Below are 19,677 nucleotides of genomic sequence, written 5' to 3' on the forward strand. Positions count from 1 at the left end.
ATTCTGCATGCCTCATTGACGTCTGACTAAAACGTTCGTGCAGAGTTTCCCCAGATAATCTGCATGCTCAAGACTGTTTCACCCGCTCTCTCCGTGACAGCGATTTTTCCACCATCACCTCCTCGGGGATTAAGGCATTATTAATCCGCCTAATTCCGTTGGGGGTGGGAACTCGCGCAGAATGTTACGGTGGCATTTCGAGGCAGGTCTTTCTCGACGGTGCCCACCCCCCCCCCCCCACCCCCCCCCCCCCCGCCACCACCCACCCTTCGGTTGATGGATGCACAAAAAGTGAGTGGGAGGAGTTCTTTGTAAGAAGAGAACAATCGAGCTAATCTTTAACCTGTTGACTTCCAGATAAGTATGTATGATTTATTGATGGGGTTAATACGTGACATACTGCTTCTCATAAACAGTGGGTAAAAAAAATAATAATTTCAATTCAAATAGGTGGGGGAAATTAAGAGCGAAATTCGGAATCAACATCCAGTTTACCTGTGAACAATATAAGATGTATCAGTTGTATCACGTGCCATGCGGATCATGGTATCTTTTGATACACAAGCCTATCGGACTGCATTCGCGTCGAAAGCTTACTTCGCAAGGGGAACATTGTTTGTATGTCACCGTAAAACTCATGTGAAAAAGGCTTTTCCCTCGAAATAACTTCATTTCATGAGTACCGAGACGACAACGAAGATCGATGTTGAGATTCGAAAGAAACGTCGGTGTATATGAAAATAAATGCATTTTTGGAACTGACCACAATTCTCGTTAAGCATGTGGTCAAATATATCATTTTTTTTTTTTTACAGCTTGCTTATTTTTGTATGAACGATTCTTATGACCTCGCAGAGTTGAATTCCAAAATTTTGTGACTGAACACCAAACCACACAAATTCGTCTTCTGTCATGTACGTAAACATATCGTAGGAATGAGAATACAAAAGTCAGGTATCGTCATTAGTGCAATATATAGACAGTTTACAGTGACGAACAAACACTAACATTTTCACGCAAACACACCTACAAACATGCATGCTCCCTCATACAGCAGCACACGTGCATAAACGAGGACATGTATGCACACACATACACACACACACACACATACACACACACATTTACTGCAGTCATAACATCGTCCCAAATCTTCCCTGGCTCCTGTTACCGGCCGACAAGTATACTGGTTATAGGTACACGAGCTTGCCTGTTAATCGGATGAAATAGGGTCGACCTATAAGACCAGTGCAAATCCCATCGCAGTCAGTTCCTTGCAATTGGCCTTACGGGGGTGAAGCGAGAGGGTAATAAATATTGATCATCTTTTCCCTTCTTCCCTTCTCCCTTCTCTATCTTGGTCGTGGGGCGATGAGCGGCAGCGAGAACAAACATGGCGGCTGCCTCCACTCCAGCGATATTGAAGCCGAGCGCTTGATTACTCGTTGGGACCGACCACCGGGCTCTCAACCCTATACTTATATTTACAAAGTCCGCCGACCTACAAATGGGGAGTGAGCACTAAAAGCCGTACTTAGTTAAGATCAATAGGCTTGCTACTCTTTTTGAACATTTACTGACAAACATAGACAATAAAAGAGGGCTCATGAGGCAAATCCAATGAGTGCATAAAAATTCGTCACTGTTGTTGATATTTTCTTTTTAAGAGTGAAATGCTGTCGTCTAAGGGCTCGTCGTAAATGAGACATGCAGGATGATGCTCCCTATAGAAGATGGGATGCATACTAATTAGGCACTAAATGTGCCACATTCGAAGGTCGCAGCGAAATCGCCTGCGGCAAATTTTCTTTTGCAACGTGTTTAGATTTTAAAGGGCAATTGTTTCCCCAAATTAAGAGAACTCAACATGTTTTCGTTTACTTAGCGTAATGAATATCACTGTTCTGCAGTGACGTCACAGAATGTATTTGTAGTCTTCTCATTCAGCGATGGCGGCGCAAACACTTTAAAAATAACTTTAACATGATTGTTTGATTTTCCTCAAACTACAATGATGTGCTCTATTACTATTGCTGCGTTCAATCCATCCACATGTGTGTTTGAGACGACTTCACCTTTAAGTGAAATTCCCTGATCGGTGATTAAAAAAGCGACAAGACACCCGCAGATTGTCTGAAAAACAGCTTTTTGATAATTAGTATGCAAACAACATAACGATTTTCTCGTTCTCATATTTTGACTTATGAAAGAAAATGAAAATGGCAGGTTAATGCCCGGCAGATCTCCTTTTTTTTTCTTTTGAGGTATCTACTTTCTAGTTCAATGTTGACTTAATTCATCATCACTAAAAATGTGACAATTCTCATATCAGTCTATCAAAAATTGCCTCGTAGCATTCATTGCTCTATCTTACAGTTTCAGAATTTGTCTCGTGTAATAGAGAATGAACAGATTAAATTTGATTGAAATGGTGACACATAATTATTTTGTTGTTGTTGCTGTTTTGTTTTTCAATCGGGATGTGGTTCTGCTCCAAAATGATAAAAATCTGAAAGATATTTAAGATAGATCACATCTTGTAGTGCTTGCTCTTCAGTCTTTGCCTGATGATGTCCATGTGGTATGGGACACGTGTGGACGAAAAAATGATGAAAAATGAAAATTGACGGAAATAAAAGTGTAGGCGTAAGTCTATGACGTGATTTGTAGTTGTATCTTATTCCTGCAAACAGAGGCAGAGGTAAAGGAGAAAACTCACATCAAGTACAAACCCCGAATTGTGTAGGTGCACGTACTTGCATTTGGCTGTGACATGATTTACAAGTTACCCGGTATGTCGCAGCTCATCTAGCATTCATAGGAGGCGATACCGGTGCATTGTGGCTTTTTCTTTTTTTAATGCAGCATGCAATTTTTTTCAGGATTCAGTTCGGAAGCGCTGCATATAGCGAAGGCGCCATCATAATACAAGGTGCTGGTGACCGAAATATCGGCTTGCGCGTAAGCGAACTGCTGCGTCATTTGCAGTTATATCCGCGAAAAACTACATAGCATAACATTTTGACTATAAATCAGTCAAATTGCAGTCAAATTCATACAGCTGCCTGTTAACATTTCACCTATATTGCTTGGATTTGTTGATTTTTTTTCTTTCAATCTTATAAGCGAAATGGCACTATCTTTACTATCTCTGATTGCTTTCTGTCTTCCGTAAACAGACTGAATGCTCGCTTATCATAGAACAGTGATTTCATGAAAACATAATAGTGTAACAATTTCATTGTCATGTATATCATTATTCATATGTATATAAATGTGTGTCTGTATGTATCCGTGTATGTACGTATGCATGCACGCGTGAGTATGTATGTAAGCGTGTATACTCTCTAAAAAAAATCGAGTGAAAATATTCACTCTTAAAGGAGTGAATACAAAAAAGAGTGAATTTAGAGTGAAATTGGAGCGTTTTGGAGTGACCTCAGGGATCACTACAAAATCTTCGAGTGATCCCTGAGGTCACTCCAAAATGAGTGAAAATGAACATTTTCACTCAAAATTCACTCCAATTTCACTCTGAATTCACTCTTTTTTGTATTCACTCCTTTAAGAGTGAATATTTTCACTCGATTTTTTTAGAGAGTACAAATTGTAAACTAGGCAATGGTGTCTATATAATAATATACGATCTTTTTCTTTGATTTGTTGGCGCTTTGAAATGTGGTCTCAAAAGGAAAAGCCAAAGTAATGTCAAAACAAACCTTTTAATGAGCAAAACCTAAAATGATTGAGCTTGAAAGTTTATGGGACAAACAGATGTGTTTTCAACACTATACGTGCCACATTGATTATCTATCCATAGGTTTGTGTGTAAAATTTGTTCAAGTTCGACTCATAGGCATAGAAAGGGTTAATCAAAAGATAAAAGAAAAGTACCAAAATGTAACTTTTCCTTTTGACAATTTCAAACTTCATGGGAGGAGTACGTTTGTGCAAAATCGAAATGAATTCTCTGCATTAATTGAGAGAACAACGACAAACAGGCACAATAATGGGATCTTTTTTTCTCTTTTTTTTTCTCACCGTCTCAAAGAAGTGAATTCAATAATCATCATCTTTTGCTCTCTTCTTGTTTTCGATCTCCTCCCCGCAGAAGTACTCGGAGACTATGTTCGACAAGCTCGTTCATGACATGATGGAAGACTACGATGAAAACAAAGACGGCAGGATCGAGATGAGGGAGGTGAGACCGAGGACTTCATTAATGACTATGATTATGATAATAATGATAATGATATAAGGAGTAGTAGTAATAGAAATGATAGAAATGATAAAAATGATGATTATATGATGATTATATTGATGATGATGATAATAATAATAATGATAATAATGATAATAATGATAATAATAATAATAATAATGATAATAATGATAATAATAATTATGATAATGATAATATTGATAATAATTGCAATAATAATAATGATAACAGAATACAATGAAAATTACGACTATTGCTATTATTATTATCATTATTACTACTACTACTACTACTATTGGTATAACTATATTATCATTATTATTATCATTAAAAGTTATTATACAATCTTATTTATCCCAGTGTATTCTATTCTATGTTAAATAGCACTGCTTCCGTTTTCCTTGTCATTAATCTCTGAAAGTTTTAAAAAAAAGCAAAATAAAACAAAACGTAACTGCATGCTTGGGTATTCGTGGCAAATTATTCAATTTGGCAACATACAATACCAATGCCAGAAAAAAAAAATGTTGAAATCATTCTCATTCGTACCTTCTAGTACTTGTAAATGCTTGACGCTGTGACGTGCTATCATGAACAGTAAGTATAATTGTGATGATAAGGGAAATGTTGATTAAGATTACGATCATCATTATGATAGTTATCGTGTTCATAATGACAGTGAAAAATAATGTACAGCGAGGTATATCCTTTGGCAATTTCATTCATTTGCTCCTTGCCAGAGAGCGCATACCGTCCATTCCCGTACAGTCCATATTCGTATCCGGGCACTTACCCCCTGGGCAACTACCCTCCGGATAACTACCACCCGGATAATTACCCCCAGGTCTATTCCCCCTTAGGGCAACAACCCCCCGGACAACTACCCTCCTAGGGCAATCACCCTCCAGGGCCATTACCCCCTAGGACAACTACCACCCGGTCATCTACCCTCCTAGGGCAACTGCCCCCAAGGGCAATTACCCTTAGGACATCTACCCGCCGTATAACTACCCCCTGGGTAACTACCCCCTGGATGACTACCCCTCGGATAACTACCCCCCAGATAACTACCACCCGGATAACTACCCCCTGGATAACTACCCCTCGGATAACTACCCCTTGGATAACTACCCCCCGGAGAACTACCCCCTGGGTAACTACCCCCCGGATAACTACCCCCAGGATAACTACCACCCGGATAACTACCCCCCGGATAACTACCCCCCGGATAACTACCCCCCGGATAACTACCACCCGGATTACTACCCCCCCCCCCCCCCATAACCATACCCCGACCCCCCCCCCCCCCCCCCCCCGCCCCCTCCTGATACTTACCTACTGGACAACCCTCCCTCCCCGCCCCCCGAAAGAAGTACCGCCCTTTGTAATTTTTCCATAAGTTCATAACACCATATCAGAAGATGCACCTTTCTCTTACACTGTCATCATTTACTCTTTTGGCTTGTCATTTTCTACTGTTATAACACATTAGAAGATAAACATAAGAAAAGGAGAGTTGATTTCACTGCAATTCATATTTCCTTAACATTAGCGAGGGACCCTTCGATATAAAGCCATAATTTCTGATAGGATCCGGGCACGGTTTTATGAAGTCAGTCCTGACAAGCTGTCAGTTCCACACAATTACCAATCGTTGTAGGTCGATCAAAGCAGGTCCATGGTAACAAGTCGGTGACTCGAGCTTATCAATCAAGCAGAACCCATGGTTTTATTGAAATTATTAGAGACTAACAAGATGTCATAACTGGCAACTTTTATCAAACGGTGCCCTAATCTGTCATAAGAGTAAGATTACAGCTTGTTTTACATACAAGTAGAATTGTGCTAGTTTTCAAATTAAATGTTCTCGACACTTTAAGGGGAAATCCAGTTCAAATATAAGTTAGTCTGATTAGAAAGAGTAAAATATTACGAGTTTAACGGTATTTTTTTTTTTTTTTTTTACAAAACACCCCTAGTTGTTAACGAAGTCTTTTGTCCTGCACCCTCTTTTTTAATAGATCTATAGAGAGTTGTAGTTGACAGAATCCTTTTTACATTATAGGGCTGCTCTGTTTTATCCCGGCCATTTCAAGAGTATTTTTTTTCACAAAAACTTGAATCCTTCTTGGAATAACATGCTCTTTAATATTTCGTAAGGGGTTTCTAATTTTCTCACCCAAAAGATGTTTAAAACCTGAAGTTGGTCTCGACCAAAACCAGACGATATGTAGTGAAAAATGTTTTTTTTTTTTCAATTCAAATAGCAAACGTTGTTCGAAAATAACAATGAGAAACGTAATTTTCTGGGGGAGATTTATTGTAAGAGGGGTGACTGTTTGGAGCCTAATTTTAATAAGGAGTAATTGTCAAGGGAGGTAATGCTCTGCGGTGATCATACCAAGGAGGTGACAATCTCTTCCCACATTCTTGATATACTAGTTGTTAATGCCCAATGATGCAGTAGGGCAATTCTGAAATGAGCGTTAGCGGTATAACAGTAAAATAGTTACAAAATTGATGAAACAATGCAAAGAAAGCAAATTAAGACAGAGACGAAGAACACAAATAAAGATACAGTGCACTCCCGTTACAACGAACACGGTTATAACGAAATTTCGTTATAACGAAGCAAAACTTCTGGTCCCAAAATTATCGCCATTAAAGTCTATGGTACAAAATTCGCTTATAACGAAGACGGTTATAACAAAATTTTCGTTATCACGAAGTCTTTTCTGAGCACCACTGACAAAGAAAAACAAAGGAAATGTGCTCCGTTATAACGAAATGCGGATCGCATTCGAAAATGCGTAGCGGAACAAGCATTTTTAAAGCGTCTCTGCATGAGCGAATGCATCATTGAATGTTCACTCCGTGTATCACGCACAGATTCCGAGGGGAACTTGCGTTATTGTAATACAATAATCTGAATTCAGATAAGGTTTGTTTCCTTGTTCCGAAGTCCTTTAATACAAAACACACATATTCTGATACAACTAAATGTCCGTAATAGTTCGGAAATGAAATATTAAGCACATCTTGGCGTTATTCCATAACAAAGGTTCGTTAATCCGATAATAAAATATGGTTCTTATTCTCATTCTTATACGGTTCGTTAGTCCGAACATTATAGGAATTCAAAACGTTCGTTAATCGGAACATTACAAACATATCGTTAATCCATGGTGAAAAAAGGAGAGTACACTAACAAAACTTAAGAACTGCAATCCTTATAATCGTCTTAAGATAAATAAATCTTCGAAATAACTAACCTTTCTCATTTTTTTTTTCATTAACAAAATTTCTTCGGAATAACGAACCTTATTTCATTTTCGGATGAAAAAGCCTTCGGAACAACGGACTTTCTGAATAGTGAACCTTTCTCACTTTTTGATTTATAAACCTTCAAAATGACGAACCTCATTTCATTTTCAGATCAACGAACCTTCGGAAAATGAACAATATATTATTTTGATCTAAATCATGAACTTTCGGAATAATGATTCTTCAGAAATGCGAACCTTCAGATAAACAAACCATCGGAATCCCGGGAATGGCGAAACTTCGGATTAAGGAGCCTTCGGAGTAACGTACTTTAGTAAGAAAAGAACCTTTGGAATAGCGAACTGTAACCAAATCCTACACCGTCATTTTCTACACATGTGTGACAACACAAACAACTTTATGCTCTTTTTAAAATGTAATATTTAAACGAAATTCAAAAGGTATTCTCCCATCTCACATAGCTTTCCAGCGTATGATGAGGATTCAACAAATAGAATTTTTTATGCGTGGTTTCCTTCTTTTCCTTATACATTGCATGTTATATTTGTTCGGTTATAATGAAATTTCGTTAAAACGAAAAAAACAAAAAACAAAAAACTGCCGGTCCTGAGCATTTCGTTTTAACGGGAGTGCATTGCACATGAACACACACGAGATAAATCCCTTGTAATGAGAGAAAGAGAAAAGGTGAGTAATGAATGACAGGAATAGACTACCTTCACGGTGGACAGAGAAAAGCGAGAGGGAAGAGGAAGATGATGGGTCAAAACCAGGGCACGTGGTATGAGGCATGAGATATAATAACCGGAGGGCCAAACCCCAAAAAGTCGCTTACTTAACGAGTGAGTTGCACTCTCTCTACAAACTAAGTAGACCATGCTTATTTTCAAGTTTTTATTGTAAAAAACAACATTCCACTGGTCTACCTCAAAAAAATTGTTGCGAAAGCCTCCAAATCCAAGATGGCGTCCAAGATGGCCGCCATATTTACTGAATGTGTTATTTGAAAGGTAGAATTTGATTGAAGCATCAGATTTCAACAAATTTGATGTCATAAAAAAGAGAATAAAATTGTCTACAAGTTGATACCATTTTTGTGGGTTATTGTGATAACTGGATTGAGATTTTAAGGAAAAAACACTTATTTTTTGATATTTTTCTGAAAAAAGGAAAATCATGAAAATGCTTGATTCATCATAAATCAAAGAAAGACTGAAGGATTATCTTGAAACATCTCAAGAATTTTGTTTGACATATAATTAATATTTGGAGAAAATTAAGGGTCAGTACCGTTTTCGGTTCAGGAGTTATAATGTCTCAAACTTGAAAACTCACTATGTAAAAATGGCCACTTTAGTTGTGACAAGATTTTGTTGGTCGTAAAAAAAGCCTGCGCGCGCCAAGACTACTACACGCACCACTGGCACTGCAGTGCCAGTGGTGCATGTAGTAGTCTTGGCAAACGCAGACTTTTTCTTTGACAAACAAGGGTTTGTGCCTGCAAACTAACTTTTCAGACCAAGTGGTAGCTCAGGTGACGCTGATTGCTATTATTTCAAAGTAGATTGTTCTGAAGCAGATGAGATGAAGCAAAATATATTTTCAAATAGAGGTAGAAGCTTGAAATAACCTTGCTATAGAAAGTTTAAAACAAAATTTGGATCAATCACTCAAAAAATTCAAGATTGCAGGCCATCAAAGCTGACAGTGTATTGCGCCAAAGTAAATGTATCATTTCGATTTTTATACAATTTTGTCTGTTTTGGTGTCAATTTATATGGTTTTTATATATTCTGAACATTTTAATGCCATTTCAAACCATCTTAGGTTTTTATGGAGACATTTTTCAGAATGCACCATGAATATTTCTCTAAAAAGTTACAAAAAATTGAATTAAAAATGTTTATGAAAACCATGCAGAAATTAAAATCTTTCCCATATAAGCAATATTTGGAGGTCAGTATTGCATTTGGTTCAGGAGTTATAATGTCTCAAACTTGAAATCCCATTTTACATAATATGTATTTGCACGCATCTGTTCCCAAAGACGTCACAGAGGGTCAAATCCAAGATCGTGCTTACTTTTCGAGTTCCACTCTCTCTATAAACAAAACCATACATAATAGTAAGCATAAAGCAATATTCCGTATAGTGCACCTCAGTAGATTTGTTGCAAAAACCTCCAAAGTACAGATGCGGTCCAATAGGGCCGCCATTTTTATTGAATTTAACATTTCATAGAGACATTGGATTGCAACAAATTTGATGTCATATGAAGGAGAGCAAAACTTCCTAAAAGTTGATACCAATTTAGCTGTGTATTGTGATAAATTGGGGAAGGGGGTTGTTTGCTTCTCTTTTTTGGGGGGGATCCATATTTTTATATTCTTTTGAAAAAAGAAAGAAATGTAAAAATGCATGATTTAGTATTTATCAAAGAAGAACTGAAGAATTATTTTGAAACCTGCGATTGAGATTGAGATTTACTGAGATTGAGACATAATTCATATTTCTGGAATTACAGGCAATATCATACACTGTTGACAAGTTAACATCTAAAACTTGAAAAAACTATATTCATGCATTATAAATTTTGCATACAATGTGTTTATGGTCACATGTAATACTGTAATGGTCTAGTGACTTGCAAGTACCTGCATGCAAACTAACTTTTCATGCCAAGTGGTAGGTGACGCTGGTCGCTATTACTGTAGCATTTCATCATAGTAGATTGTTCTGAGGCAGATAAGATTGAACAGAAAGTATTTTCCAAAAAGAGACAGGAGCTTGGAATTTGGCACAAATTTTTCCAATGTGTAATAATTAGCGATAAAAACAGTATCCACACAAAATTCAAGATGGCGGTAATTAATCGAGGTTGTCGTTCAAGGCATTATTTCCCATTAGTGCACGTAAAACAAAAACCCAGCTTTACTTAATTCCTCAAGCTAGTTCTAAACTGTGAGTTAGGGATAGAACAACTAATGTACAAACTTAAATCAGTATATTTAATGCTAAATATTGTTAGATGTACTAAATAGATCTGAGAAGAATTTTTTTTAATATAATTCAAATTCAAATTCAAATACTAAATTGTTAACAGTTATCATGGTTATGGTTTCTTGAAAAGAAATGGTGATATCTCCGTATGTTTTAGGCTTTATTATGATTTTTTTACATGGTAGAATGTTTTGTAATACAACTAACCTGCACATATAAATTGAATGTGATATCTCTCCCAATGGCAAACAATACCTTAAGTGTGTTGCGTCAAAGTTAAATCTCAACTTGTAACTTATAATTTGATATATATTTTTAATCTTCTTATCTTTCTGTCTATTACATGTTTCTATACATCCGAGCGATATTGTACTAGTGTAAACCATATTGAGGGTCTTTTTTTTTTTTGGGGGGGGGGGGGGGGGGGGGGGGGGGGGTGAGCTCATTCCAGTGTTTGGGTAAGGCCCAATCTTTGATAAAAAAAGAAATGCTTCTGTATCAAAGATACTTTATGCTTTTTTACTTGTATGTTACTCTGCTGTAGTAGAAATGTGAATGATGATGGCATATGTGTAATAATGTCTGATCCGTAGATGTCCTTGAACGCCCTTCTGATCCAACCCCCCCCCCAAAAAAAAACAAAACAAAAACAAAACAACAACAATTTCTCAACTTTGCTCTTAAATGTGTTGTGCGAAATTACTTTTCAGTATATTGTTCGAATAAAATTTTCCAAATTGATTATTCGTGCTGTATATTTACATTTACAAATAAGCATGCTGAAACTGTATTTACTGTTATCAGATTTTTCTTACATTGTTTTTGGGCTGATTTCACGTGGGTTATAGTGTCACAATTGATCTGAACTTATGCCATTGGTAGATGCTTTCCCATATTAGATATCAGGATCACTCGAGAGTGAAAATGTTCATTTTCATTTATTTTAGAGTGACCTCGAGGATCACTCGAAGAGTGACGAGTGATCCCTATTCAAAGGCAGGGCTCGACACCAAACGTTGGTCCGGTGGCCCGGGGCCACCAAAAACGCACGTCGGGCCACCAAAATGTCAGAAATGAAGAACTTGGTGGCCTGATCGGGCCACCAAAAAGGTCGGATATTTGCCTTTGGGCCACCAAAAATAAAAGTTAGTGTGGAGCCCTGCCTAAGGTCACTCTAAAATGAGTGAAAATGAAAATTTTCACTCAACAGTCACTCCAATTTCACTCTAAATTCACCGTTTTCTGTTATTCACTCCTCACATCAAAAGTAAAAACTTCCACTCGTTTGTTTTTTCTTTTTCGGAGAGTAGAATATCACTGGTTTTAACCCGTTCCGTACGGGAACCTGGTTGGCAGCGTATTAAGCCTTAGCGTATTAATCAGCGCATTAAGAATTCAGTATGGAACGGGTTAAAAATGTGTCCATAAAAACCTAAGACGGTTTAAGATATCACAACAGACAAATTTGGCGCAATACACTATGTCAACTTTGATGGCTGTCATCTTGATTTTTTTTTTTTGAGCGGTTGATCAAAATTGTGTCTTAAACTATCTATATTAAGATTGGTGCCAAGTTTCAAGCTATTACCTCTATTTGAAATATTGTTTGCTTCATCTCATCTGCTTCAGAACAATCTACTTTGAAATAATAGCGTTCAGTATCACCTGAGCTACCACTTGATATGAAAAGTTAGTTTGCAGGCACAAAGCCTTGTTTGTCAAAGGAAAAGACTGCATTTGCCAAGACTACTACACGCACTACTGGCGCTGCTACCGGCGCCAGTACCAGTGGTGCGTGTAGTAGTCTTGGCGCGCGCAGACTTTTTTATGACCAACAAGGTCTTGGTCACAACTAAAGTGGCTATTCTTACGTAGTGAGTTTTCAAGTTTGAGACATTATAACTCCTGAAACAAAAATGGTACTGACCCCTAATTTTCTCCAAATATTAATTATATGTCAAACAAAATTCTTGAAACATTTCAAGATAATCCTTCAGTCTTTCTCTATTTTATGCTGAATCAAGCATTTTCATGATTTTCCTTTTTTCAGAAAAATATCAAAAAATAAGTGTTTTTTCCTTAAAATCTCAATCCAGCTATCACAATAACCCACAAAAATGGTATCAACTTGTAGACAATTTTATTCTCTTTCATATGACATCACATTTGTTGAAATTTGATGTTTCTATCAAATTCTATCATTTAAATAACAAATTCAGTAAATATGGCGGCCATCTTGGACGCCATCTTGGATTTGGAGGCTTTCGCAACAAATTTTTTGAGATAGACCAGTGGAATGTTGTTTGTTACAATAAAAACTTGAAAATAAACATGGTCTACTTAGTTTGTAGAGAGAGTGCAACTCGACCTCTGTTTTTAGCTTTTGGCCCCCCGGTTATAAGCTCCTCAAAATAAAGAAGTGTTACATGGAGTTGTGGTAAACGATAGACGATTGTGGTTAAAAAATATTGCAAAAAGTATAACTCATTCTGAAGTGTAACATTTCTTCAAAATGTCTTTAATTCAATGGTAAAGGCATTCAAGCTTAAAGGGATTGTACAGTACTGGTTGAGGTGGGGATTCATGTTTTGAACATTCTTAGGTGAGATAGTGAGAAACATCTCATGAAATATGAAAGAGCATGTAATTTTTAAAAGGATTCAACGTTTATTTGATGAAAATTGGTGTTCAAATGGCTGAGATATCCAAAAAAGTGATAATAACAAAAGGCGGCATGCCCCACCTTTATTAGGATTTCTTTGTTTCACCTTGTTTTTGGATATCTCAGCCATTTCAAAACCGATTTTCATGAAATAAACTTTTGATACCCCTTAGAATTGCATGATCTTTTACATCTCATAGAGTGCTTTCTGAATATCTCGCAAAACGTTAAAAGCAAAATTCTCACCTCGACCAGAACTGTACATACCCTTTAAAACTTCTTTTATACTATACTATCAAGAGAAATCCGAAATTTCGGAACAGTAAAAGAAAATACAGATTTAGCGAAAATAGTTTTGGTTAAAGGCATTGACATTTACTGGATTACCGGGTAGGATATGAAGGGACAGCTTCGTGTTTTATGAACATAGAGTCAAAATACAGAGGGAGAAATTAAGCTTGTACATAAATCGTCCTAAATGCAAACGATACAAATCGTAAATCCTTAAGATGTTGTTTTCATAAGATGATGTCTCAGTATGGCATCTCCGTGATTCCTGGCAAATAATACAAAGAACTTCGTTTTCTGTAGTAATGATATCCTTTTTATTAAAAGTAAGAGTGGGGGGGGGGGTGGGGGCAGTGACCCGGGAGGTAGTTACCCAGGGAGTAATTGACGTGGTGCACTGTCCTGGGGGTAATTTTCCTCTTGATAGTTATAGGGGAGGGCGAGTTGTAGGCCTACTTATCCGGGGTAATCATCCATGGGGAGTTATCGGAGGGGGTAGTTATCGGGTGGAAGTTATCTGGGGTCTAGTTATCAGAGGAGGGTGTAAATAACCTGGGGATAATTATCCTGGTGGTAATTATGGGGGGGGGGGTTAGTTATCCGGAGGGTAATTATCCGGGGGGTAATTATCCGGGGGGTAGTTATCCGAGGGGTAGTTATCCGGGGGGTAGTTATCCTGGGGGTAGTTATCCAGGGGGTAGTTTTCCGGGGGGTAATTATCCAGGGGGTAGTTATCCGCGGGGGTAGTTATCCAGGGGTAGTTATCCGAGGGGTAGTTATCCAGGGGGTAGTTTTCCTAAGGGGGAATTGCCCTGGGGGGTGATTGCCCTAGGAGGGTAGTTGTCCGGGGGGTAGTTGTCCTAGGGGGTAATTACCCTGGAGGGTAATTGCCCTTGGAGGGTAGTTGTCCGGGGGGTAGTTGCCCTAGGGGGGAATTGTCCTGGGGGGTAATTATCCGGGTGGTAGTTATCCGGAGGGTGGTTTTCCAGGGGGTACTGTTCCTAGACCCTCCATATTCTCATAATGAAGAGTATTTGTCTTGACCTCTGCCTTGTAAAATGCCAATTATTGATTTTCGACAGTTGCATTCTCTAAAATCAAATAGTGACCAATAAAGGAAAAATCCCCTTCCACCTCAAACACACACACACACACACACACACACACGCACACACACACACACACACACACACACACACACACATACAAATAAACTGTTATTCGTAAAACTTTAAACAAATCGAGGCAAGCTGTCAATGATCTTGCTCTTAATCACAACAATCATGTCACTAAATCGGCCGTATAAAGCATGCCTGTGGTGCGATCTCAAGACGACATCAAAGGGCGCTCCCAAAATGACTGGACTTTTAATTATGTACCACCTACCAGTTACCATGGGCTCACAAGACTAGTTGTTACTGCCGAGACTTGACCACTCAGCAAGATAAATTAACGAATGAACGCGAACTACGTGAGAGAAAGGCATAGAATGGGTGTGACCACATTAATCCTTGAATTACTGAATTAATCATGACTTTATGGAATGAGCCTTTTTTTGCACACCCGCAGGTGAAGCAACAGTTAAAAACTGTTGCAGCTCAAGTGACATCCATACTTTACTCTTGATAGCGTTGATGTAAATGATTCGTTTCTAGTCTCAGTGTAATGTAACAGAATATATTATTTGATGGGTTGTATGTGTGTGTGTTGTGTGTGTGTGTGTGCGCGCGTTTTGTTTTGTTTTGTTTTTCCATTATCTTGCATTTGGATATGAAATACATTCAGACAATAAAGGCATATTTCAAACAACATCCAAATCATGTACAGTTTGCCTCTTATTAGAAAATTAATTGTCAAAGTCATGACATCATGATCAAATACATGTTCCATTATAGGTAATACTTAAATCTAGACCTCGTTAAATCTCTAGAAATAGGATATCTTCATAAACATGCAAGCAACGTAATGCAGACTAGAAGGGATAGGTCTTCAAGGATCTGTCTTTTTTTGAACGGGTTCATATCATGTCCTCGCTGCCTTGATGTATTATTATCCAACGCAGTAGATTCATTCCATTGCGAATCTCGTTATCAAAGCCTGCGAACCCGCAGAGTGAACGACCGATGCATAAAATTCATCATCTGAATCCCATTTCCTTGATTATTCAAATCCTCCTACACTCTTCTCTCCCGTTTTCTTCCCCGAGCTTTCGGCTCGATGGGGGAGCTAAGTAGGCATTATTACTAACCCTTGCCGATGGCTTGTACGCGGCAAAACGGCGGCGAAAAAAGTCATCGCATCGGATGACAAACTAAAGAAGACGACATCTCACCATCAGATACCAACATTATCATGTTTTGCAAGCATGTTGTGCTGGTGATATGTCAAATGCTGCACTGTGTGCATGATAGACATCGCTTTAAGTTTTCATTTTTTGATTTCATCTGAGCCTATTGGTAGTGAAATAAGTTTCATCTCAGTTTTCATCAAATCTATCAAGTTCATGAGAGTCGCAGCACAATCAACTCATTTTCACCATTTTCCAAACCACTGTAGTCCGTACATTACCAGATAACATTACTAGTATTGTTACAAGTCTGTCATTGCCATGTCACTTTTTTTTTTTCAAACCTCCGTAGGCTTCTAAAACCTTTGGAGTTTCTTTAAATTAACGGGTTCACATCACCGTCTTTCGAATAGCACACGAGAGTAAGTAATCTAAGAGGAAGGCGTTCTTTGCTTCCCTCACAGGAAAGAAGGCTGAATTTCAAGCACGTAGAGCAGGGATTTCCGATGCTTTTCTTGCTCGCTCCTATGAAGTCGCGCGTGGAAAGTGGTGAAATGGCGTCGTCTTCTAGAAAGGAAAGAGAATGGCGCCCTCGTGGGATTGACTTCCGGCTGACTAAGCATATTGGAAGTACAGTGACGCCCCGTATTCCCACTTTAAGTAGTCCGAGTTAGCAGGGTCATATCGAAGCAAGTCACAGGAGCGTGAAATATAAAAGCCCTGTGCTCATTTTAAGGATCCCTTTGGTTTTTGAGACTGTTCGATAAAGTATCATAACAAAATTAAGAAAGCAATGACCAAAGTCGAATCACAAATTACTGGTCTGCTAGGGTAACTGAGCGTCCCTCCCATCTATTCTCATGGACTCTTCCATTCATTGTTCGGTTTTGGTATATTTTTCCTCTGTAAGCTTTTGGTTTTAAGATATATATTCATAACCAGCATAATGCCCTCAATATAAGTGTCGATGACATATCATAATGATCATAATGGAATATTTACGATTTTAATGGAAGGGGATAAAAGTTTATCATCACCGCGAGGAAAAAAAGATTTTGATGAAATTTGTGATCGTCTCGTTCATAAAGTTAAGAAGTTTCTTTTCAGGATTTAGATTTTCTTGCTATTACGAAACGTGAACTAGAAGCATGTTTTATGATATTAAAGTCGAAACAGAGAGCAGGGCTAAAAAGACTGTTTAGTTTTGGGATAAGTTTAATGAGTCCTGATACTTCGGTGGATTTATGAGTAGAGTTTAGGTGGAAATTGTTTTTCTTGTGCTCTTATTTTTAAAGGTGAATGAAAGTGGATGATAATCGTGGAATAATGACCCCACCAAGCGAATAACAAAGTCCAAAAATAAGGCGAAACAATACGTCATTGATACAAACATGTTATTGAGTGAGCAAATTGCCGACTACTGTATGGATCCATTCCAGTTAGCTCTGCCACAAAATTTGCTCAGCATTCTACCCAGTACATGTTTATTTGATATAAGTCATTCGATAAACTTCACTACATGAAGCATTTACGATGCATGGATAGAGTTACCCCCCCCCCCTTTCATGGCAGACCCGCGGGCCAGGGTTTTTCATTATTTAGACTATTCCAGGTGGGATGTGGGGGTAATAATTGATGAGGACTCGCGGATCACCATCTTTGACGTCTGCATACGTTATGAATGCTGAAAATCAAAGCTGCGCATGGTCATCTTCGTTTTGACCTTTGACCGACGAGAGGAGAACAAGGGAGAGATAATAATGTCCGGACATCTGCGCCTGTATTCAATAGACTTCTGAGACATTTTCCCAAAGGTTAAGTACTTTGTCTTAGCCGTTTGCTTGGCTAAGAAATCTGCCCTACAGGTATTATAGAAACATTAGGGTTTTTTTTTGTTTTTTTGTTTTTAGTCGGCCGATATGACTCCGCAAAATCTTAAATTCATGGGCGTCACATAAAAACAAAAAGTTGCTTTCACCTAAACTCTAAACTCATTTCATTGCAGATGAACTTGTTTATTTGCCAAATATTGCCTAATTTCATGTTGGTTGTGGTGCAAGCGGTGGATTATAAGCTGAAGCTGTCATCTTTTTTACATCGTTAACTCTATACCCATATGAAATTTTTCTTAAGCAACCCAAGTTAAGACAACTCATACAGCTATTTAAGTAAGAGCAAACTTCTTAGACAAATGTCGATATAAAATGATATCAACGGCACAGTTTTAAGAAATTTTGCTAAGTCAGGAAACCGAAATCTGACCTTAAGAAGGACAAAATTCTTACCAAAATTCTTAGCCAAATCTTATGGAATACGCGCTTTGGATAAGAATTTGTTTAAGCCAGAAAATAAATAAAATGGCTATAGCCCTGGTGTTTATAGGCGTTGTCAGTGTTGTCCGAATACAGGAGTGCGGAAATGAATGCTGATTGTCGTTGCATCATTAAGAAACAGATAACGATGTAAAATTATGTTCTTGAAAGTTAGAGAAGAAATACAAAGTTTACAATAAGCGAAAGATAAAGCTAAGAGCCCTATAGCGGTCGACACAATAAAATTGAAGACGAAGTTTAGTCATTGTACAAATACATCTTAATTCCCAGTCTGAAGGCCTACTCGCTTTGACACAATTTCAAACGCAAAGAACTACAAGCCTTTAACAATATCACCAACATATAACAATTCACAACAAAACACATACCATATTACTATACCAAACACAGCAAAAATAGTTTCCTGTTGTTAACAAAAAATATAACCAGCCATTGCTTGCATGTTTTCATTAATCATTTCATACGTATACACTTATATGTTTGTATATCTACACGTATGGGTATGATACATCATAGAGTGGACATCAGGACCTTACGCGTTATACATAAACACTAGGTTGATGAATTTTTCAATTTCAATTTCAATTTCAATTTCAATTTATTTTCATATTTCTCGATGAAAAATTACATCAAATATAACAAAATTAAATGAAATACATGACATACATAGAATATTGCAAATATGTAAAACATAATAGTGGTCGATCTGTTAAGTTTGGAATCTGTGAATGAATGCTAAATGATGAATTTTGCGTTGTCTGACACCGACAAACAAGTCGGAACAGACCAAACTGAACCTGAAGTGTGGAAATGACCAATGTTTCTCCCTCGCTATCAATGAAACCACTTTATCCTTTTTCCAGATATTCGTCACTTCCTTTCCTTGTTCGTATTCGATTCTATTTTAACATGGCGCGAAGTAACTGATTACATACAGGAAAGCGCCTACGCTTAAAAAAAAAAAAAAAAAAAAAACTTTCCTGGTATTTACAGTAACAGCAACCCACGAAGCTGTTCTATTGAGTTTCTAATTCAATGCTCAAATACCAAGTAGATATAATTGTGACGATTGTGTTTCTGTCAAGTTGTCACTGACAGTTGTTTCTATCAGATCAGCATAATTCACATGTTTTTCTAAAATTTGCTCCAGCAAAAACGGCCAATTACGTTATTTCTATTGCACATAGGTACGATTACAGACAGACAGACAGACATACAGACAGACAGACGGGAAAACAGGCGTAATGTATAGTGTACAGACACACACACACGTGTGTGTGTGTGTGTGTGTGTGTGTGTGTGTGTGTGTGTGTGTGTGTGTGTGTGTGCATGTCTCAGTATATTCACGTCTTCGTAAGATGTCAAATAATCTCGCAACATTTTCTATACCGATAACACTTTGGCGTCATCCTAGCCAGAAGATGTCCATGTGATTCTTAATTGAGCGATTGCTTCAGCTATCAAAGGGCACTCACTGGTGTTTGGGAAGCCCACACAATTCAGCAGAGTAAAGAAGCGCTGAAATTAGCGACTGTTGACTGACTGATGTCCAATCGATTATTGGACGGGGTGGCAAGTCGGTCTAGGAGGAAGAAGCCTA

At 37.9% G+C, this 19,677-nt stretch overlaps 1 protein-coding gene across 3 annotated transcripts in view; it reads left to right on the forward strand.

Annotated features, from left to right (window-relative positions):
* The window catches only part of LOC139720994 (calbindin-32-like), a 169,760-nt gene that overhangs the window by 123,648 nt on the left and 26,435 nt on the right, over positions 1 to 19,677 (forward strand). For all 3 annotated transcript variants that reach the window (XM_071632326.1, XM_071632333.1, XM_071632339.1), the window contains one exon: positions 4,112 to 4,201. In XM_071632326.1, the coding sequence (XP_071488427.1) occupies positions 4,112 to 4,201 (90 nt within the window). The remainder of the gene's footprint in view (positions 1 to 4,111; positions 4,202 to 19,677) is intronic.

The sequence above is a fragment of the Diadema antillarum genome, unplaced genomic scaffold, assembly GCF_040938485.1.
Source record: "Diadema antillarum isolate AM-2024a unplaced genomic scaffold, OU_Dant_1.0 scf00000012, whole genome shotgun sequence".
In the NCBI taxonomy this organism is placed as follows: domain Eukaryota; kingdom Metazoa; phylum Echinodermata; class Echinoidea; order Diadematoida; family Diadematidae; genus Diadema; species Diadema antillarum.